The sequence below is a fragment of the Petromyzon marinus genome, chromosome 10 (genome assembly GCF_048934315.1).
Source record: "Petromyzon marinus isolate PM22_M1 ecotype Great Lakes invasive population chromosome 10, UKy_Petmar_22M1.pri1.0, whole genome shotgun sequence".
NCBI classification, from domain to species: Eukaryota; Metazoa; Chordata; class Hyperoartia; order Petromyzontiformes; family Petromyzontidae; genus Petromyzon; species Petromyzon marinus.
This window is the reverse complement of record NC_133676.1, coordinates 5,106,439-5,129,468: the sequence shown is the minus strand read 5'-3', so window position 1 is coordinate 5,129,468 and position 23,030 is coordinate 5,106,439. Positions and strand designations below refer to the sequence as shown.

General features: G+C 49.0%; 1 protein-coding gene across 3 annotated transcripts; it reads left to right on the top strand.

Moving 5' to 3' along the window:
• The first annotated feature begins 1,938 nt into the window (after window positions 1–1,938).
• Window positions 1,939–20,484, top strand: LOC116941055 (ly6/PLAUR domain-containing protein 6-like). Of its 3 annotated transcripts, none has more exons than XM_032951651.2 (6): window positions 1,939–2,270; window positions 11,476–11,564; window positions 13,474–13,770; window positions 14,603–14,701; window positions 17,309–17,439; window positions 19,072–20,484. In XM_032951651.2, the coding sequence occupies exons 1-6, from the start codon at window positions 1,942–1,944 to the stop codon at window positions 19,252–19,254; spliced, it is 1,128 nt and encodes a 375-aa protein (XP_032807542.2). In that variant the 5' UTR covers window positions 1,939–1,941; the 3' UTR covers window positions 19,255–20,484. The 3 variants fall into 3 exon arrangements, with proteins under 3 accessions (XP_032807542.2, XP_032807540.2, XP_032807541.2); XM_032951649.2 differs by having other exon boundaries at window positions 13,474–13,776; XM_032951650.2 differs by lacking the exon at window positions 11,476–11,564 and having other exon boundaries at window positions 2,093–2,270; window positions 13,474–13,776.
• The last annotated feature ends 2,546 nt before the right edge of the window (window positions 20,485–23,030 follow it).

The window sequence follows — 23,030 nt, the reverse complement described above, 5'->3', positions numbered from 1 at the left end:
TTTCGATTGCAACACAAGCAATCATCATCAGGTGTAAAAAAAACACAGCAATAAAAAAATGTCACACCTGATGATGATTGCTTGTGTTGCAATCGAAACGTCGTGATAATTTTATTGTTTTATTTTGTATTCTTTTATTATTTCCCCTCTACGTGACTTTACCGAAAAAACCAAGAATAGGAAAACCACTGTTGACTTCTTCCACAATTTGGACGAAGCCCGAGGGGATGATGGGCCAAGTTAACTCCAAACCACGATTTAAAGTCACAGCCTTGCGAGAGGCGCTCACTCTGCCACTGAGTCAACTGGCCAGGTAAATCATGAGCAACGTAACAGTCACATAAACCATAATGATGATGACTACTTGCAAAGATTTCCAGTCATTTTTTTTATATGTATAGCATTTCTGCTTTGGAAGAAATTCGACGAAGATGGACGCACCATGGTGGAGGCCGAAGCAGGGTCAGAAAGAGAAAGTTCCAAGTGGTGAACCAGGATGTGGAGTAGCCGTAGAGATGATGGCCCAGGATGGGGAGGGGTGGAGAAAGAGAAGCAGGAAGGCAGGGCCCACACGAGTGGGAATAATGGGCAGAAAGAAGAGGAAGTTGTATTTCTTTGTGGTGTTTCACCTTAAAACACATGCTCGCTTTGGTGGGATTGCTTCCCAAAATGTTCACCATCTCCACAAATACACCATTGGACACACATCAGCTGGTGTTGGTGGTGGAGCACACCTGTGATCCATCGTTTTTAAGACGAGGGTTGGTGAATTGCCTAGATTTGTACTGTACAAGAATGTCTCTGGATTGCGAGGTGGCAAGGAGCTGGCAGAGGAAGAGGGTTTGTGAACCCATCTGTGTGGCCTTTGAGTGCAACCCTCTATCATACATGTGGGGGTCGGTTTTCTCCAGATACTCTTGGTTTCATCCCCCATGTGTAAATATCTACCTTAAATAACATTGGCCAAACATCTCAATGCATCACCCTCCTGAATGCGTTTTTGGGACTCAATGAAACTTTCTATGCTTAGTTAAGTAAATTACATTTTTCATATTTTTTTTTCCTGCTGTGCATACACTTGAGTGTCCAAGCTAAACTATAAACTAAACCATTTTTTTTATTTTACCAGGTAAGGCCCACTGAACTGTATAGCTCTTTTTAAGTAGCAACCTGGCCACAAATTATAGCTCAACGAAACGGCTTATCATGTGGACAGTTATAGCAGGTATATACTATAAACGCATGTTTCTAAATGTGGAGGGTAAAACCGGAGGACTCGGACAAAAATCTACACCACCACGGGGGGAACGTAAACTCCAAATATACAGCAAGCGTCAGGGTTAATCAAACCCACGACCTTCTGTGTACCAGGCGAGGTAGTTAACATTTCGCTTCCATGCATGTATCAATGTTACTTTGCTCATGGGTACTTGCATATGCGTGTATTCCCGTATTAGTATGCACATGTGTGTGCGCAAGTGTATTCATGTGTGTATTTGTGTATGCACGCTTCTCAACTGTGTTTAAGTATATGTGTGCGTGTATATCTGTGCATGTCTTCAAGTGTGCTTAATAGGTTTTTGTATATGTATGTATGTGCATTTTTCTGAAGTGAGGAGCGGTGGGACAGAGGTTAGCGCATTGTGCTATGAATCCGGCGACGAAGGTTCGACTCCCGCTCACGGCCAACATCAGTGACGAATGTCTGAAAGGGTCACGGGCCTCCCCTAGTTCGACCCAGCCTTAAATAAGTACCTGGAGTTGACGTGCAAAGATGAACACTTGGTAGACTAAGGCAATCCGGGCGAGGTTCTGGTCACACCACCCCCTCCTGCGCTGTGTCGGTCTTCAAAGGTGCTCGCTAACAGCCCTTGCCCCAACAATCTATTAAGGCTATAAGAGTGGGGTGGGTGGGTGGGACTTTGTCTTTGTGTCCCAAGTATGTTGACGCATATGTGTCTGTGTGTATGTGTGCAAGATCCCTTACGCCCATCATCAGCGAGAGAACCTCCCTCCCCACCCCCCTCTCTGCTCTCACCCCGGGCGGCCAATAGGAATAGGCGCGAGCTTTCTCCGACTGCTCCCTTCGCGGAGTTACACCACTCGGCCTCGGGGTTCTTTGCGGAGGAGTTAACTCACTGGTGCCTCCACGGCACCCCCCCCCACCGCCGCCGCTTCGCTGGCCGTGCGACACCGCCCGATGGTCGCTCGTTCTCAGGGCCCACGCCAGAGAAACACTGCGAGACTTGGACCCAAAAAAAAAGACAGAGGTGAGTCCTTGCGGATTTTACTCCACCGGTTTTCTTCATGCCGTGCATGATAATAGTACTGTACAGATAACGTGTTGCTACAACGTATAATCGTGACAGATGGTGATGGCTTGGGAAGGCCTTCATCCATCAGTGGATTGATCGTGGCTGACGACGACGACGATGATGAATGTTTCACCAAATCCGTTGTGTTTCAAATGACGTGGACTTCTCGAAGGTGTCGTTCCACCTTGATGCATTAAGCTATGGTCACCGCCTCGTGCTAGAACGCATCGTGACGTTCCTACAGGGATGGGTTTTCAGTTAGATGCACGTCAACAAACTTGACCAGGTGACAGCTGGCCACGGTCATGCGTTTGTCTCCGTTGTACTCTCACGTGGTTACATATGAAAGTTACATCGTTATTGCATCATCATGAGCCACGATCAATCCACAGTTGGATGATGGATGTGATCGTCATTATTAGCCATGAGCAATCCACCGCAGGATTAAGGCCTCTCAAAGCCACTGCTATCTGTTACGGTCCCACGATGTTACCTCTTACGCAAACGCGCATTGAGAAATTGGGCAGGAAAGTGACAATTGTTTTCTTCATAAAGATGGAAGCAAAAGTTCCAAATGTAGACTTGCCACTACTCTATAAATACCTCACGCAGCAAATCTCTTCAGGCGTTCAGTTTCCTGCAGACGACGCGTTTAGGTAAAGCTGCACCGCAAAAGGAATCACTGTCGGCAGCCGCGGGAGTTGATCTATCAATCAATCATTCCATCAGTCCCATGCTAACAAGCCGAACGACAGGAAAACTCGCCACTGGGAGATGGGGCTGCCTTTGTGACACCAGGAAAGTGCTGAGCGAGTGGCGTGAGGCTGCCTGATCCAAGCGAGATTCCTGCCACGTCTTTCCCGCACGTACGGTGTGAACAAGAGCGTTGGACGGACGAGGGAGAGGTTGCCTCGCTGTGCAGTGAAAAGACGACAAACACGGATGGAAATCGACAAAGGCCAACTCCTGGACTGCGCGGGGAAAATCGCCACATGCAAGGATCTTGAACAATAACAAAGTCCGAGAAAGACATGCGGCAGCATTGTGTGTGCAGCGGAGTTGGCTATCGAGTGTGCAGGCGGTGCAACTGCACTGAGACCCGTGGGCCCGAGGTGTCCAAGCACTGGGACTACCAAGAGGGAAGGAATATTGGGGCAGGAGGGCACCGCCCCCCCCCCCATTTCAACAACATTCCTTGCACAAGGGCCCTTGCCAACCGTACTCCGCCACAGCTCGTGGTCTTGTTTATATGCGGCCGAAGCAAAGGCGATGCGTGTATTTAGTGATTCATGCATCGACTGCCTAATACATGTGAACATCGAGCAGCACCGGGGGGGGGGGGGGGGGGGGTGAAACGTTACGTGCTGAAGCAGAAGGCTACACTCCTATTCTTATTATTTGGGTCTTTCGGTAAAGCCACGTAGATAGAAAAACAATAAAATTAAAACAAATAATAACAATATCACGACGTTTCGATCGCAACACGAGCAATCGTCATCAGGTGAAAAATATATCGGGAGAGCTGCTGAGGCAGGAAATAATATGTGTATTATTTGTGTATGGCTACACTCCCATCACAGTGTATTCAAGTGCTCTAATAACAGTTAACGTGCAGACTGATGAGTCAATACACATACGGAAAGTGACGAGTGGAAGGAAAATTTCTTAAATACTCATTCATGTTGATTGTGAAACATGTTCTGCAACAGCAGGCACTGATAAGTAGGGCCGATCCTGAGTTTAGTATTTGTGCATCAATCACATTTCTTTTTTTTAAGCTCCTTTCACAGGCAGTCTATCGCAGCTAGCCCACGGACTGCAAAGCCATTTGTAGTCATATATAGATGAGATATGGCAGATGCTCTTAGTAAGAGCCAGGTGAGAGAAAGAGGGCCCATTTAGGTCGCTTTCAAGGGATACTCTAGGGAAAAGTCACTATTGCTCTGAAAAAGCAAATATAATGCAAGTTCAAATTAACACAACAGAGCATGATATAAATGAAGAACAGTACAATATAACATTAAACAGGGTATGATTTGAATGATTCAACAAGACTTGAATTGATATACATACATACACAACTAGGTCAACATAAATGTGCAGCCCTTTATCAATCCACTGCTGGATGAAGGGCTCCCCACGCTTTACGGGACTGTATATGTACGGTGTGTTAAACTTCTTTCGCACCGTACGTAGCCAACCCTGCTAATCGGAGGTGCGATTAACATTGTTGGCTAAACGCACCTTCGATTATATGACCAGTGACCATACTTCCCCAATGCTGGTCAGTGCAGGTTGCTGAAGGAGAGGGCCCACTATATGACTGGTTCAGATATGACCTCACCACTGATGTTAGCCATCACCGAGAACCTAAACTTGAGTTGTCGGGCTCGTTAGCACAGTGCGCTAACCACTGCGCCACCGCTCTCCCCCGTCACTTAGTGTGTAGACATTCGAGATCTACAGTACAGTATTGTAAAACAAATCAATGTAACCAAGGCACCTCCGGTAAAGCAACTTGAACAACAGCTACCCCCAAAAACTTGACCTTCGGATTGTCAAAAGAAATCCACAGGATAATAAAACGTCAGCTACGGCCACAGTCGTGTAATTCATCATGCACACAAAAGAAAGTATAATATTCCGATTCTCCTAAACTTATTAAATGTCGTGCCCCCCCCCCCCCCCCCCCCACTTTCACTTCGAAAGACATTAACAGCACTCGCCGCAGTTGAATGTAGGAGAGTGATTAAATGGCTGTAGCCACCGGTCAGCCTCGCCTTTGTAAAAGATCCTCAATTTCCCCGGAACCTATTACAGGAAATGTGTGAGGGCTAAGCGAGCATAATCCAAAGCACCCCCACCCCCCCCCCCCCATGGCAGAGGTCACGACCGAGTTTTGCACTTCAAAACCCACCGACCGCTCAATACTGTAACGTATACTGCACGTGCAAAAAAAACATCTCCTTTAAGCGATGGTTATCGCTCGCTGGTTAATTATCATCGCAACTGTCTCTCTCGCTCTTGTAAGACGAGCTCACGCTGAGCTACCACAGCACGTATACCATCGACGAATTTGCACACCACACACACTGACACCACCAACAAAGGCTCCCTCGGGTAGCCTAATACAGACCCTCCTTCCGATATTGGGAAGCCACTAGAGCTTATGCACTTTTAAACCTAGATTGAAAACTTCATTTCTTTTAAAACTGCTTTTTTGTGTTCAGTTTCTTGGCCGTCCCCCGCACCTCCGATGAGCACGGTTGGCTACGTACGGTGCGAAAGAAGTTCATGGTACATACAGACCGTTGGGGGTCTGTATGCATGTTCTCGGCCACCTTTGTCTCCCCCGTGATGCTGTTTAGACGCTGCGCCAAGTGCTCATTTGCCGGAGAGTGCTGATATCACCAGGCGCTCGATGTTAGCCGTCGCCTGGATCCAAACTCGGGTCGCCACGTTCAAAGTGCGGCGTTGCTAACCGCTGCGCAGAGACGCCACCGCTCTCCACCCACACATTAGACAACCATCCACTCCCAACACTGTCACCATTTCCCATAACTGCACACACCTTTAGCTTATGAATTACAATGGTCGCGGTATTATGACATGGCACGCAAAAGAAACGTTTGCTGTGCACGCAATGTGCCACTGTTTCCGTGTCTTTTGGTTCGTCTCGAGATAATGCAGTCGCATTTGGACGATCTGTGAGCGTTGAGTTTATTTGATTTGTCACACATGATGGGGGGGGGGAGCTTTAGCTAGTTGCCTGGCTATTTTTGCACGGGTAATCCGTGCTGCGTGAGCACAGCAGCAACAACAACAAGGCAACATCATTAATATTGCAGAGAACAAGTACAAGGTCCTTAAGCAATATTGCACGAGGTATTTAATGGTCTTAAACGAAACAACATCGTAGCGTATTGTAATGTCTGTCTGTATGTTGAACCTCTTTCGCACCGTACGTAGATAACCGTGCTAATCGGAGGTGCGGGGTGGGTCGGATAACAAACTAAACACAAGAAGCAGTTCTAAAGCAATGCTTTTTCAATTTAGATGTAAAAGTGCATAGCTCCGGTAGCTTTCTAAAAAGGAAGGATTGTCCATCCTTACCCTTAATGGCACGGGTAGCCCAATGTATACGGAGTGCTGCACCGTATGCAATCATTCGTTTTCCGAGACGTTGGCTGCGTTTCACATTTCGCGCGGTGAATCACCGCAGATAGGCTTCTGTTGGCGTGACCCCTTTCTCTGCGCAGCCACCCAGAAACTCAAATTCCAGCCTAAATGTTTTGGCTCAGTGGAGCCTTTGCAGGGATTAAGTCAGTGCCGCCGTATAAAATTCGAGGAAGGGAAAAAAAAGGGTGGGTGGATGGATAGTGGGTGGGTGGGTGGTGGTGTGTTCCAGTGACGCGCACCAAGGCCCCACAGCTGCTGTCCTATGGAGCAAGCCGCTATATGTGGGGCTGCACATTTGTCAGACTGTACTGCCTTGCACATGACTCGCTCCTCGCCAGCCGCTGAAGATATCCATCCCGTGGCAGCCTGCCAGCGGTGGGTGTTCCATTACAAAGCAGGAAGAAGAAGAAGACGACAAAGGGAAAAAAAATACCTCTCTTCATTATTCAGATCAAGATTTGTCCGCATAATGTACTAACTGTAAGTTGAGTAACTTATCGTTTTACGGGATGGGCCTTTGTCGCCTTTAAGCAGTCACTGCTGGTGCTTTCGCTGCACGTTCCTGGCCACAGCTGCCTGCGTTTGAGTACAATCGGTCACACCGTTGTACACGTCAACTGCAAACTTCCGATACAATGTCGATCCAATCCAATGGGAACTCCAACTTAATCCTCGTTGTCATTTTTTTTTCCCCCCAACCTTTGGTTGGAACTCGGGATCACCGTTGGGAATTAAACGATGCTTACCATGGGTTTTGTTCTCTATTCTTCCGAATGGGTTTGTGTCTTGTCGCCTGCCGGGTGTGCAAGGGATCGGCAACCTGCGTCTCCAGAGCCGCGTGCGGCGACTCTTTAAGGGGGCTGCTTCGCGACGTTTATTTCAGGATCCACCGCCTCGTGTTCGCCACAGTGCATCGCGACTCTTGAAATGTTGAGGGCTCTTTGTGTTCTTTTTCGTTGCCGACTCGCTAGCCTGGTGAAATCAAGTTGGAAACGTATTCGCCGCATCCTAAACGCATTTGACACAATATAACGGACGCATGCTATTTTATCCCGCATGAGCAGGATAACATTTTGTTAGCATGTATTCATGATTTTCCGAACAATTTCAATTAAAAAACAGCACTTACAGCATTTGCGCAAAATGAAAAAAAAAATCAATTAGGAAAACCAGTGCAGCAAATGTATTCTTTAGAAAAGTACTGTATAAAATGTACATCCTTTGTGAGCCCACCGTTGGATGCAGGCCTTCCCACGCCATGCGGTTGTTTGACCATACTTCACCACACTGGGCAGTGCTGATTGGACCCAGGATGGATTAAGATTTCACTGCCGCCGATGTTAGTTGTGGCTGGTAATCAAACGCAGGTCAACGTGTTTCTAGCTCAGTGCGAAATAACCAAATCCAATGCTCCACCCCACAGTGCAGTACATACTCTTAATACACTCTCATATTGGACACTCAAAACATGTTGGGCCATTCTTCAGGGTTATGTATGTATGCACAATGTGTAAATAATAAAATATTATCTAAATATCGCAGTACTGCACACATTATACTGCAGAATTTGTCAGAGCATATGGGTACCTTAAGAAATGGGGCTTCTTCTGCATCAGCCAGACATTGTACATCAGCACGACCTTTTGTGAAAGGTCATTCGAGCATTTCAGCATGGCCCGTACAGTGTTTAGGGGAATACCGTGTGAACACTGTACGTGCGTCGCCTTCTTGTGCAGTCCTCTACCTGGTCGCCACAGTGAACACGATCATAAAAACAAACCCTTCCAAACAGGAGTGTGTACACACTTGCCGTACCGCGCACTTCCAACACATTTTTACGGTTCGGTTTAAAGGAGGGCGGGTTTTTTTTCTTTGCGGGGGCTAGGGGGGGGAGAACTTTCTATTGTCCGAAACTTACGACGCAGAACCACGTGCTGTAAAAGTCACCCCCCCCCCCCCCCGCTTATCACAGCGTAAAACACTTTTAACGCACTTTTAGTTTAAAATGCCTCCTATAAAATCCTACACCCCCACTTAGCGCATGCGGGCTATTTTGGCGAGGCATTACGGCCCGCAAAAATGCAGATAACCCAGCGAGTTCAATTCGTGACGAGCGCAGCTGAGCTCACGTGGGAAAGCGAGGGGATATCTCAAATCGGTCTCGGGAATCCCAGCTCACGCGAAGGACGGTCAAACCAAGGGGCTCGACAGCGCTGACGGTTTCAAACAAGGCATGGGGAGGCTTTCATCCAGCAGTTAGATTGACAAAGGGCAGTCAAGTATAATTATTCTCGAACGGTATCGTGTGTCGACACGTGACTGTGTGGTTGGGGGCATGGTGGCCCCAGCGAGGGTGACCCACATGTGGCACAGTGGCCCTCGGGCGAGATTGAACTTGCAGAAAGGCTCACCACCACAAAAAGACAAAGATCCCCCGTATAGCCTGTGCTGTTAGCGAGCACCTATGACGGTCGGCACGGCACACGAGGGGGTGGGTGGCCAGCACCACGCCCAGCCGCCTTTGTCTCCCCAGTGGCGATGTTTACACACCGCACCGGGTACTCATTTGAGGCTGAGTCGACCTAGGAGAAGCCCAGCACCGGTTCAGATAATCGTCACTGGTGTTGGCCGGGAGCGGGAATTGAATTCGGGTCGCCGGGTTTGTAGCGCAGCGCACTAACCGCCACAGCACCGCTCCCCACAGCTCAGCGCCACACGTACACACGCACACACTACACACACGCACACAGGCAGTGGGGGGGGGGACCCCAGCGGGGTTCCGCCTGCTCAGGTGTTAGGGTTCAGCCAAAAGCGAGGAAACAGGCGGCGGCGGCGAGGCGGCACCTGCGGCGCCTGGCGTGTGTTTGACGATCGGCCCGCAGCGGCGCGTGACTCGTGGATTTGCCCCTCGCTGTGAGGTCGGTCGCGCACGGGCCCCGCGCGGTGTGGATCCACCGGGCCACCCGCGCGGTGTGGATCCACCGGGCCACCGGGCCACCCGCGCGGTGTGGATCCACCGGGCCACCCGCGCGGTGTGGATCCACCGGGCCACCAGCGCGGTGTGGATCCACCGGGCCACCCGCGCGGTGTGGATCCACCGGGCCACCCGCGCGGTGTGGATCCACCAGGCCACCCGCGCGTTCGCCACGGTGTGTTTCAATTTAGCGGGTTGGCCATGTCCCCTTCTTTCGAGGCAGATTCTCTCCAATTTATTTTTGTTTATCTTATATAAAAGACGGCTGGCAAATTATTCACTTCCTCGGTGACTTCATGAAATTTTACTGTTCGTGACCCACAAATGGATTAAATGAACCAAGCTTTCTTGTTTTTAGGTGTTGCTTAAATCGTTTAACGTCTTTGATGTCGTTGTTCTTGTTCTGTGCTGAGGCGCCATGGATCTCACTTGCTAGCTGCGTAACTAGCTAAAGGAGATTATGCGTGTAGTAAATAAACATTGAAATGAAATGTTATTGAATGATTTAGTTCTTCATGCCTTTATCTCGAAAAAGGTTTTTTTTTTAACCATTTGCCTCAATGCAGCATTGTCTTATAATTTACATATAAAAAAGCCTACACATTCGTCAATAAAACTGCCTTAAGAGTAAAAGTATATAAAAGGCGACGTTTCGGGCAATGCCCCTTCTTAATAGCCACACAGATAGAGAGGCCAGGGAGTTATCGCTCTCCATCTTCACAATGCGAGATTGAGCATTACCTCTCTGGCCTCTCCATTTGTGCGGTAAGAAGTAGTAGGGCCATTTCCCAAAATGTCACCGATTATATACTTCTTTTAATGCCGCAGTGTTGCTGACAAGTGCGTTGTTTGTTCTTGTGCATCGCTGCCAACGTGCGGTTTGCTGAAATGTCAATAGTAAATTCACGCACACGATTAAATGCATGTTTCATGACCATAAGGACAGATTCAACATGCTTGAATAATATTAATTAAATTATGAAATGTTACTTACCCCCACCCCCCGTTTGAGGGAATGCAGATTTGTACCTTTAAAAGCAACATCAGGAATACTATATCTACCTTGGCTAAATTATAATTTGTGAGCAGAGTCCACGGACTTCAAAGGAGGCCGCGGCCTTAAATTCCTCACACCAGAAAAAGTCCACAATCGTGGCAGTTACTTTTGGCACGTCCTCTGCCACCCCTGGCAGGCTGACAGACAAGGCGAGACATCTGCGTACACAAAACAGAAGGGGCTTGCGAATGCCACGGCCCGGTGTCTCAGCGTGACGTATCTCCTGTCCATGACCCATGGGGGGAGGACCTCCTCCTTGCTCAGGCCACAATGAGGGTAACTGTGAATAAATAAAACGCGGCAAGGAGGCACTGCTCACCTGCCCATCCGCAAGACACAAGCCAGACTCGGCATTCCGACTGTTTCCTAAGCGTTGTATGGTGACATACACTCCATCCTCAATACGAAGGAGTTTCAGACATCTAACATTCCTCAATGCAGTATTCATAGCAAGCACTGTATAGGCCATCACACTCTTTAATTATACATTAATAGTTTTGTTTCTATAAAAGTATGTTTTTGTTGGTGTTGCTATGCATCACCTGAATTATTTAAGAACATGTGGGTACAGTTCTAAAGTAGACACGCGAGATGAGGGTGCATGCATGTAGGTTTTTGCCGGGAGTCGTTAAGAAAAACCCCGAAATAGAATGTGCCATGAAAGTTGCGCGGCTAACCGCACAAACTAAAACAAAAGCGGTGGAGTAACGACCACAACAGCTGCGCCGCCCCGCTGTGGCCCTGGGATTACGAACGAGCGAGCGGTACAAAGTCACGCAGTGGCATAGCACGCTCGGCATGAGGTCTGGTGAAAATAATCTATAACAACCGTGATAGTGCTATTTGTCGCTGGCTCGCCGTGACGTTTCTGGGCCTTTGGGCCTGTGATCAGCAGCTGTCTTTAAAACAATCATGGCCCTCTTGTCCGAATTTCGCCCCTGTCTTCATAGCACGGTGCCTGTGCGCCACCGGTCCAAGAACCCGCGGTACAGTTGCACCACCTGCGCACTTGGCAGCGAGGACGCTGAAGCCGCGGCGGGTGAGTGGAACCGTGTTGGCCCAGGCCAATCCGGTGGGACAAGTGGCCCTGTACGGCGGGACAAGTGGCCCTGTACGGTGGGACAAGTGGCCCTGCACGGTGGGGCAAGTGGCCCTGCACGTGATTTTACCCGCGTCGCTCGGGAGCTTCTCATCGCAAAAAATGGCCCCCGAAGAAACCTTGATGTTTTCATAACGGGGTGGGGGGGGGGGAAATGACAAAGGCCAAAAGCAACCAAGCCGACTGGAGGCCTGTGATAATACCGTACCAAAGTAAAAGCACCCAGGAGCTGCTGATGAGTACATTTTCTGTTGAGTTCATTTTAAGTTCACCATGATAGTTAATGGGTTAAATAAATGGAAAAACACGTGTATGGTAAATGTGTACGGTCAAATAAAAGCAGTGCCTTACCCCACGTGCAAATTCAATCATCTTAACAGTTACTTCTTTTTGAGTAATGTAGCGATGCTAAAGCAACACAATAGTTCACGGAGGGCAAATATATTTATTTAATCACTTCTCCTGCAGTTTCTGACCAGACAGGTTTCCCCCACCCCCAACCTGGTTCCGGTCGTAGACTTCCAGACATTAAAGGGTTAAAACCTAAAGTGCCCACCAAGGCATCTTTGCACAGAGCCCCCCTTTGCCATTGTCAGCCCTCAGATAATAATGGGCACAGGCTCTGTTAAATCGCCAGCTGTCAGAGGGGGTGTTCTGTAGCCAGGAGAAAGGTGGGGGGGGGGGGTGTTGGCGTGTTTTTTTAGGCTTGTTTATTATTTATTTGTATCGTTGTCATCATCGTCCCCGCCCCCCCCCCCAAATTAAGGTCAGGCTGCTGGGACTTGCCTCAAACTGACAACTGAACCTTATGGCGGGACCCCGGGGTCCCATAAGCCCCCGGCTCTCACATAAACTGCGTTGCGACGTCATTTTATGTCTGTTGAAGGCGAACGACACGGCGATCTATTCCTCTCGACGAGCCCTACACGATGCACCGATCAAAGTTTCCAAGTTTTGTTTGTGACTACGATGCTTGGTGAAGCACGAGGGGAGGATTGATGTCTGGTGGGTCGCGGCGTTGATGTGCGTGGTGGGACGGAGTCGCAAAGAATAAATTAATTCATTCATTACGATTTTGACTTCCGTTTATTCGGGACCCCGGGGTCTCGCCATGAGGGTTCAACGGTTAGGCTTGGCATTTTGGCAACGTCTGTTGGTATTCCTTCTAAATGGAAAAACGAATTTCTTTAGAACGGCTTTTTGTGTTTGCTTTGTTGTCCTTCTCTGAATGAGCACGGTTGGCTACGTACGGTGCGAGAGAAGTTCAGCATATACACACACACACACAAGTACAAATGTTTTTCACGATTCGACAAATGAAAATAAACCTCGTTGGATGAAGGCAGTACCACACCAGGTCGATTATCGGGGTTATGTATCCATACTTCACCACGCTGGTTACTGTGGAGTGGTGAAGGAGTGTGCCCTAGCACAAGTTCAAATATGGGGTGCCTGTTCACAGCACACTGTGCACTAACCACTGCGCGCCCTGCTGTATTTAATCATATATATGTCATGTATTTCATTGTTTAGTGCAAAGTATGACAAATTACTTGAATGAACGCTGCTTTAAAAAAAACACGAGCAAAATTGTCCTGCTTAGGTTTTCACAGTTGTGCTGTTTATCTGTACGGTGCTTTTTTCTTGTTGCACGAGGTCTTTGACTTGATCCCCGACGTTTCCGCTGCACTTGATGAGAGCTTCTTCACGAACCGAATAGGGCAGCTCGCGTTCGCCCCATCGCTTGCGTGCGGTTTGCTGCCCGCTGCTCTGAACAGAAAGCAGTTCCAGCGCCATGCATCCTCCCCACGCACCGGAGGACCCACTCAGCGTCACGTGTCCCTTTCAGGTTCTCGGAAGGCTCCGCTGTGGCGAGGAAGGCCTAGACGCGGCAGCTCTGGATGCCTCCCGCCGGCTCACGCAATGCCAACTCGGGCCGCCCAGGCTAACTGGGACCCCCCGACCCGCACCTCCGCCCTGACCATAACCTTGACCCTCATCCTGACTGTGACTCTATCCCCGCCGCTGTCGCTGCCACCGCCGTCCCGCGTCTTCTGGGTGCCCCTGCTTCTTCTGGTGATCGGTTCGAGCCCCGCTCGTGGACGAGACTTCACGGCGCACGACATCCAGCGACTCTACCCATCCAGTAAAGGCACATGGGATGGGGCGAGCCGCGGGTAGTTCTCGTGCTCAACACGATCGCCGTCGGAGCCACTGTCTTTGCACGGCGTCCGTGTGTAAAATCCGACCGTCGCCAAGGGGCTAATCATTCCGAAGATCAATCCAAAGCTTGCAATCCACTGCGACATGGGTGCGAAAGAGCACGTGGCATCATTTGCAAGAACGGGAAATAGCGTGCGGGTGTTAGAGCTTAAATTCCTAGTTAGAATGCTGCCTGTGATTGGATGGGCAAAACTCAATAGCTGCACCTCCGTGCCTAGTATTCAAATCTCCCTTGCATTAAAGGCAAGACAGTCTCTGAGAGCTGTAGCATAGTAAAATGTAAAGGAAAGAATTGCATTCCGACGATTTCACCCAACACTCAAAACATTCATTTAATATTTAACACAGAAGACAAAAGGATGTGGGTGGGAGCGAGGGTTGGATTGCACGGTGTCTGGGTTGCTGGGAGGGTGGGGGCAGGGCTGGGATTTGGGGAAATAAGGGAGATGGGAAGGAGACAAACAAAGTGGTGGGCAAACACACAATCATAAAAGCGATGGGCGCCTGGAACTAGCGGAGAGGGCAAGAGGTCAACCAGGCTGTGAGGTTAAACACACGAGCGAAAGCTGTGTCCCGTGCCACTGGGTTTCAGGGTGGTCAAACAGAGTTCCATCGCCTTAAAAATCCCGCCGTCGAATCCATTCGCTTCCCCCCGCAGCGTCTTTCCACAGCCCGTGACACGCTGACAGGACTGTTGAGCGTGCAGACATTTAATTACGAGACAGCTCACTCTCTTATTTATCCTGTTCCTCCAGCAACTCCTTACCCGGGGGCCTTCAAGTGCTTTACGTGCGAGGGTGCCAAAGACAACTACGAGTGCAACCGCTGGGCTCCCGACACGTACTGCCCCCGAGGTGAGTTTCCCGCTCGCCGTCAAACCAGAAGCTCGGCACGCAAGCGACACAACGCGGGCGACACAACAGCCTTTTGGCGGTGAACATTTTTTTCAAACTATTTTTTTTATTTGACCAAGTAAGGCCCACTGAGCTGCTATTTAGCTCTGTGTTCAGAAGCGACCTGGCTGTCACAAATGACCGCTCAACGAAGTGGCTTATCGCGCGGACATTTACAGCAGTGGCCAAATATTTCTAAACACGTGATGTTGGTTATAAATGTGGAGGGGAAAACCGGAGGACCCGGAAAAAAATCCACACGACCACGGGGGAGAACACGCAAACTCCAAATATACGGCAGGGGTCAGGGTCGGGATCGAACCCACGACCTCCTGTATACCTGGCGAGGTAGTTAACATCTCGCCACCATAGAACATCAACGCAAGTGGAGCGAAATCACCGAACCAGTTAATACGTGATGCTGCTGCTCTATTGGCACTGGCGCACAAGCACGATGAACAAAATTAACTCAAAACATTTCGTCAATGACACATGTGGCCTTTAATATCCGACGACACAATGTCCCGTCTTCATAGGGCATGCATCTAAGCTAAGGAGGAGCCAATAACCCAAAACGTCGCCCGTTATATATATATATTGTTTTTCTTTAAAGGCCACAGAGTGTTATTGATGACAGCACTTGCTCCGACAGGAATATTTGTCTTTTTGAGCGTACTGTAAACACACGTTTGTAAATAGTCCCTGGCAAAAAAAATTAATGTGATTAAGCTGCATCTGCCAACAACCTGCTGTGAAATTCATCCCCACGCACAACCAGATTCACCTCTAACAATTTACGTGATGACAAAACAACATGTGATGATGATGATACTGAGGTTAGAGGCACGTGCATTGCAGAGCACAATAGAACTTCACAACGTGGTTCTGACTATACTGAACGTTGCGATATTGGTACTTTCTCGCTTGCGGTAATCGTAACAACAGTTACATGTTATACTTGTATGCAATGTTCACTGCATCGACAATGACGTTCATTTAACTGCATAAATCAAATCTCACGTTATGGTAGTGTGCTTAAAATGTAACGATAAAACAAAAATACAGCAATGCGGTGATGGTGTGTTTATAATGAGTACCGAGACAAAATTTAGTTTTGGGACCGTTTTTCCAGTATCAAAGTATGAAAAATAAGAATAGGTTTTACCCTTTCTGGAAATAAAACAGGTATTAAATGTTCAAACACTAAGATACCTTTTTCAAGGAATCAGGTCTGCATTAACTACACAAATAATGCTGTTCACCTTTTGGCGTCCTCTGGTCTGACACTGGTGTTACTCGGCCATAAAGAAGTTTGTCTCTGGTGTGGGCCAATCAGTTTCAAAGGCAATGCCATATATATTTATCAGAACATGTTTGTTTGCATGTTCACCACCAGTACTTGTGGTTAATGCAGACTTCGATGCCTTGCAAAAGGTATCTATTTCGTGTTTGAACATCTTAACACCTGTTTTATTGCCAGAAAGGTTTAACATCTATTAATATATTTCATAAAGATGAAGTTTATTTTCGGGTCAGATCGTGTGGGCATAACATCAACAAAAACTCTTCGCCATCAACCACCTGGCACAGCCCAACGCATCGACTTGTCAGGTGGGCAGGTGTGCTGATGGACTTTGTGCAAGCCGGCGACGTTTGTCCGTTGTCAAACTCTAAATTGAAACATATCAGCCGCACGACCGACCCAAAATAAACAAATCGTGAGTCGTAATATCGGGCGTGAAATGCTGCGTATGAGTAAAACAAAAATATGACAGTACTGTAATGGGATCGTGGGGTGGAGCAGTTAATTAACGCGCTGTGCCATGAACTCGGCGATACGAGTTCGTTTCCCGACCAGGGTGCCGAGTGATGTCTGAACCGTTCCTGGGCCCCCCTTTGCCCAACCCCCACTTGACCACTGGCGTGAAGTATGATCTAACAATCCCCGTTACCAAGAAGGCCTTCATCAAGTGGTGGCTTTACCAAGGGCAGTAAATTATATAAATACATATATATTTTTTATTGTGCAGTATTCTAAATAAACATTGAATTTCAATGGGCTCTAATGGGGATAAATAATGTATGTGGAATGAAACTGCACACCTTACGCATCCTTTCTGCACTCCCACTACGAATGCTCCAAGTAATGAGCAATCCTTGTAGGAATCACGATTCTATTTATGATCTCCGAGCACTTGAATGGGACTCTAACAGAGGTTCTGCCACAGAATAATGGACCCGCAAGAATCACCATTGAAGTGAATGGGGATTGTTTGAAAGCCCAGGTGTACATTCATGTCCACGATGATTTCAGCTTCTCCACGCAAACGAATGTGACTCTCGTGGCGATTTCGCGATTACCGCGACACGGCACGCTTTTCCGATTCCCCCACGGGAAACCACGTGGGATTCACAAATCCAACAGTCCCGCAATTCTCTTCGAAAACCGTTCAACTCCCAAAAATCGCATCTCGTTTTCCGGGCTATCAACCGTGTTAAGTCGCTCAGCACAGCGTGGTAACTTCACGCCTCCGCACCACGTTCGACTGTGTGCGCGCACGCATGCAGAGAGCCGATACTGCTACACGTACCACCACATGAGGACCGGCGGGAGCAGCGTCTCCGTCACGAAGCGGTGCGCCGCCCTCGAACAGTGCCTGGGCACCGGCTGCAGGGACGGACCCCTCTCCGGCGAGCAGGTGACCTCGCCGTGAATCGGCAAAAAACGTCGAAACTCCACGAGGCGCTGCTCCGCCGGGTTCCAATCGGGTCCCGCCTGGGTGGTGGAACCCACGCGCACTCGGGGGGGCCCAAGATTTAGTCTGTGACAAAATGGGGACATTATTTTGCCCGAAGCCCAAAAGTCTTAGAGCAGGGCCCCATTAAAATAACACATAAAACTTTTATATCAGGAAAAATAGGGTTGTTTACTCATAGCGTTTTTTTTTATTAAGATAGTATCTTTGGGAATGTCGTGTGTGTGTGGTGTTAAGTGGGGCAGTGGTAATGCAGCGGCTAGCGTGTCGGCGCTACGAACACAGCGACCCGGGTTCGATTCCCACTCACGGTCAACACCAATGACGATTATCTGAAGCGGTCTTGGTCCTCCCCTAAGTCGACTCCGCATAAAACGAGTACCTGGTGCAGTGTGTAAACATCACCACTCGGGAGCCAAAGGCGGCCGGGCGTGGTTCTGGCCACTCACCCCCTTATGTGCCGTGCCGGCCTTCATAGACGGTCGCTTACAGCACTTGCCCCAACAGTACGTTAAGGCTATACGGGGGGTCTTTGTCTGTATTTTCGTGTTCAAGAGGATGCGGAGAGGAGATGGGGTGAGTGGGGGAGTTAAGGGTTTTCTGCTCTAGTTTCCCAGAGTCAACGATACCTAAAATGCGCACACCGTTAAGTACAACCGATGCCGCCTCCCCAACCTGGCACCTGCCAACTTCCCGTACAAGTGCACTTCAAACGACGTCTAGGATATTGGGGCCCAGCCAGTTTGTATTTACAGTAGTTCCCCGGTGAACAGTGACATCGGTTCACGGTTTTTCGCTTAACGTTTCGCCTCCCGTAGGGGCCCATGGTTTCGACTAACGTTCACGATTTGATTAATGGCACGTTTACGTCACGCACGTGGGGACGCCACTTTCGGCCAATCGGAGTGCTCGTAAGTGGGGCTAAGCCATACCCTCAGCCAATCAGCGGCGCTCAATTTATGAGCGTTGCGTTTCGACCCCGACTGGCTTTGTTTACATTTTGTTTTCTGTTTTAGCAGTGGGAACAGCTCTCTTGCACACTCAGTGATTTGATTTGATTTTCGACTCACAGTTATTTTGGCTTACAGCAGTTTTCATGGAACGGATAAAGAAACGTTAACCGAGGGACTACTGGACACTTACGAATGTGGCAAACATCGGAGCTAATGCCGTGCGCATGCACGTGGAAGTATGGCTTGCGCGAACATCGGGATTATCATGCACACGTTCAGTGAGGATATTCGAGTCGAATTCACAATGCTCCCGGCCAATTGTGCGGTGCTACTTGCAAGTGCATTTGTTAACGCATTCGTCTCTGCTATGGTTACTGTGCCAGCAGCCGGCTGTGCTTAGCTCACTAATCCGTAGCTAATTAAGTTAAATAATGTATGCAGCTGGGACCGTCTAACAGCTGAACGCACACACACACACACACAATCTAAACAACCCCCCCCCCCCAAATCTCCCGCAAGCGTTTAATGCCCACTTCTGCACAAAATCTCAAATTGGATGACTAATCCCATTCTCTCTCTCCCACGAGCGGCACTCATCAAGTGTCCACTTTGTGGTCGGCAGGAGTGCGTGACGTGCTGCGAGGGCAGCATCTGTAACCTGCCCGTGCCGCTCAACACCAGCGACTCGGTGTTCGCCACGGTTCTGCCGCTCAGCGCCGCGCGGTCTGGCACGCGTGGTGCTCTCCCGCCCGGGCGTCTCGCCGTTCTGGGCCTGCTGGCGTGCGTCACCGCTCTCGGCGTCTGACGTCGTCGGTCAATGCCACGGATTCCTCCGGATGACGGTTTCAGGGCCCTTGCAGACACAGGCACACGACGCACGCGCGGGCACGCGTACGCCGTACCATATCTTTAATTACAGTTGGCGAGCACACAGGGCTGATGGCCCAAATATGCCAAACGTCCAGCAACAAACAGCACTGTTAAAGGTGTTACAGTAGGGCTGGCCCAGAATAGAGGTCAAAATGAGCAATTTTCCCCGGGCCTCGCACAGAACAGGGTCCCACAAAGTGCGTTTATTTAGTTATGTCACCTATAAATAAGGGGGCCCCACGTGGCATTCAGCCGCAAGCTTCCACGAACCTCTGGGAGGCCCTGCGTAATAGGTGGCCGTTAATATGTTCCATGAATTGAGCAAGATTATTAGGACAACTTGAGAAGAGAGCCGATAGGGAATTCCAAACGGTCGAGCAAGTGTTAGGAATGAAAAAAGGAGAGACAGAAACATTGGGACCTGAAGTGTGGTGGTGGTTGTGGTGGTGGTGGTGGTGGTTGTGGTGGTTGTTGAATGCAGCGTGAACGAGACAAGTCAGTGTGTGGTGGTCAACCGAGTGCTCAACATGGGTGGAGAAATAAAAATGAGTGAAGTTCATGGGAACAGTAACCATGCATGGTAGTAGCGATAGAAGAGCGATAAGGAAGCGGCTGCATCGGCGAGTGCTGGATCATCATTAATCTCTCCTTGTTCAGGATTCTGTTTTTAGCGATTACTGTCACGAGCACTATTCACGTCTCAAAGTGCAACACCTAAACCGGTTTTAAAATGTTAATATTTTTAAATGTCGACGTAATATTGAAACTAAACTACAATGAGTTGCAAAACTCCCGGGAGCAATTTCAACAAAGCAATAAAAATAATAGAGTTACTACAACGGATATTCAGCACATCACGATTTGATCACATTTCGCTGCTTTATTATACACTCACGAATTGATAGCCGAGTGCTGTCTTCTTTCAGATATTACGTCCTGCACACACCTGACGATTGGGTAGCAAGGGAAACTTGCACCATGGGAGTTGCTCGGAACGGAGTTCGTGAAACTTCTGAGTTGAGGCTTTCGAATTTTTTTTTTTTACAATTTCACTGTATTAATGAAAAACACTTAAAGATGTGTATAACTTATTTTTATACTCAAAGCGATGTAAATATGTACAGTTTTTCTTATGAAAATAAATAAATACGTTTGTACCATAAAACTTTTGTTAAATTGTTTACAATTTCATCAAGGACCTGTGGACGAGCCACACACACACACACACGTTCACAAATGCGGTCTGCCAACGGCGCATCGGCAGAGGAGCCACGATAGCCTTGGCAGTTCCACTGCCATCCCGCGTCCGCAGACAAACCGTACAGCCTCGTTCGCTCTCCACAACAACAACAACCAACAACAACAAAAAAACCGCGGCGATCAGAAAGCTAATTCATCCCTCCTGCCAAATCTCCTGTGTGAGAAGCACTAAACGGCAAGTTCACGAAGGACTCCGGGCTCTCTCTAAGCCTTACATTAAAAGCACTTAGGTTTTAATCCCAGTCGAGTGATCCTTCCAAACATATTCTCTCTTTTTTTTTTTAAAAGCGAGAGAATGAGTAAGCGGATACGCGGCTCTCCTTCCCCCCACCCTAACCCCACCCAACCCCCCACAGAGCCCCCCTCCCCACCACCCCCGCCACTAGCCCCCCCCCACCACACGCACCCTAGGCCGAGCCCGTGATGGCATTCCCGAATCCAGCCCTTAGTCGCCGCCGAAAAACAGGGGTTCTTCTATGTCGACGCTCTAAAATGTTAATAAGATACTTAACACACAAAAACACACACACACAAAAGCCAGGCTTTGCCGGTGGCTGCTCACCGTTACATTTAATTTGTCTGTTTTGGCCGGGTGAAGGTCGCTGTGCATCAATGGGGTAAAGTTTTCGATCGCCATGCTGCGACCTTGTTGTTGTTGTTATCGTCATTGTTATAACGAGCCACTGAAAATGGGCGCAGCGATGCTATAAACGTCACGGTCTCAAAACGAGCGGGTGGAAAATAATAAAAACAAAGTACACGGCCCGCCACTGCGTGTACACTCACAACAACAACAAAAAAACACCACCACCACACGCAACCCCGATCAGCGTTTTGTGAAGACGCACATTTGCGGTCCCCCCTTTTGTCTTTGTGAACCGTCAGGAGGATAACATGAGCAATCGTGGCAACAGAAAGTGATGTGTAAATAGACAACTGTGGGACCGGTTTTTGCCCTCATCCAGATTGCAGAGTGACCAATGACAACTTTTGCAAGGTCAGCCTCTGGCGACCGTCCATATGTGTATGCCGTGCTGCCACGCCGTGGGGCCTCCGCTTGCTTGGCGAATGCCGACAAGAAGCAACTCTGTGAATGACAACAGAAACACATGACCTTCATAGCAGAAAAAAAAATAGTGGCAGGGCACGAAACTATGAGTTTCAGACATGGCACAAAAACAACGCCGTTGAAAAAGCACCCTTGTCCAGCCCGCGCTGTAACCCCGTTACAAGGGGTTCTACTCGTCACGTACAGATTTGATGTCAACGTTTCAGGGAATGATCCCTCTTCAGAGCGGCTTCGTGCTGTAGGTGCACAATGCAACTTTGAGGCATTGCCCGGGGACACCGTGCGACCGGTGCTTGGCCCCGATAGCGGGGCGCGCGTGAATCGGCATCACCTGCCGCCAAACGCAGGTGCTCGTGACAAGGCAAGCGAAAAAATCATTTTTTTTTTTAAAGCGGACATGGGCATGAAAGGGCAGCAGTGTGGATTTAGAGGCTCGGTGGACGGCTTGGCCCGTCGTCAAGGCCTTCAAAATCGAGAGCGCCCTCCTCCCCCCCGTGGCCGTGAACGAGCAGCCTTCGGCCGTGCTCGCGTTGATTGCCGGGGGCCCCACTTGGGCTGTGGTATGCGGAATGCGGGGGCGCAGCTGCCTCTCTGCAAGTGGAGGTGTCGTTTGGCACGGGAACAGAAGAGGGAGGGCATTATGGTTGAGACGAATTGACAGCTTCGATAGCGTTGGGGTTTTGCTGGAGGGGGGCTGAGCCACCCTCCTTCAAATATTTTTTTTTTTATTTTAGCAGCTAAGAGTCCACCTAGTGATATAGATGTTTTAAAGAAGCGAACTGGCCGCAAATGATAGGTCAATGAAGTGGCTTGTCACGTGGAAATGTATGGCAGCCAAATACTCTAAAAGCGTGTTGATTCTAAATGTGTAGGAAAAAACCGGAGGACCTGGAGAAAAATCCATACGACCACGGGGAGAACTTGCAAACTCCAAATATATAGCAGGCGTTAAGGGTCGGGACCGAACCCACGACCTGTAATGCCAGGCGAGGTAGTTAACATCTCGCTATCATGGCACACCTATACCTACGTGTCTCGCATATTGTACTGACTGCTCACACACGTTGGCTGGTCACGTGCAAGCTTCACGTGATGACGACGATGATACACAAATACACAAACTACCCGCAGCAGTTGCAGCGGGCTGGACGCACAGTACGGTGATGAGCCTTGCAGGGTGTGCGTGCCAGAGCAGAATGCACGACAGACAAAAGCGGATGGTAACGTTGCACCTCGTGTTATTTGGCGTTTGGCATGCGTTTAAAAGTTAACATTCACTGCGTTGTCATCGTCGTGGTCATCCCCCCGGGTTTAAATTTTGTATGCGGTACACTTCCCCCCCTCCCACCCCGTCCCCCAGTCTTTAGACGAGGTCACGCTGC

Coding starts and splice junctions, on each gene's coding strand:
- LOC116941055 (XM_032951649.2), top strand. CDS start 1,942: ATGTTGACGCATATGTGTCTGTGTGTATGTGTGCAAGATCCCTTACGC. Junction 11,565..13,473: donor GGACGCTGAAGCCGCGGCGG/GTGAGTGGAACC, acceptor TGTCCCTTTCAG/GTTCTCGGAAGGCTCCGCTG. Junction 13,777..14,602: donor ACTCTACCCATCCAGTAAAG/GCACATGGGATG, acceptor CTGTTCCTCCAG/CAACTCCTTACCCGGGGGCC.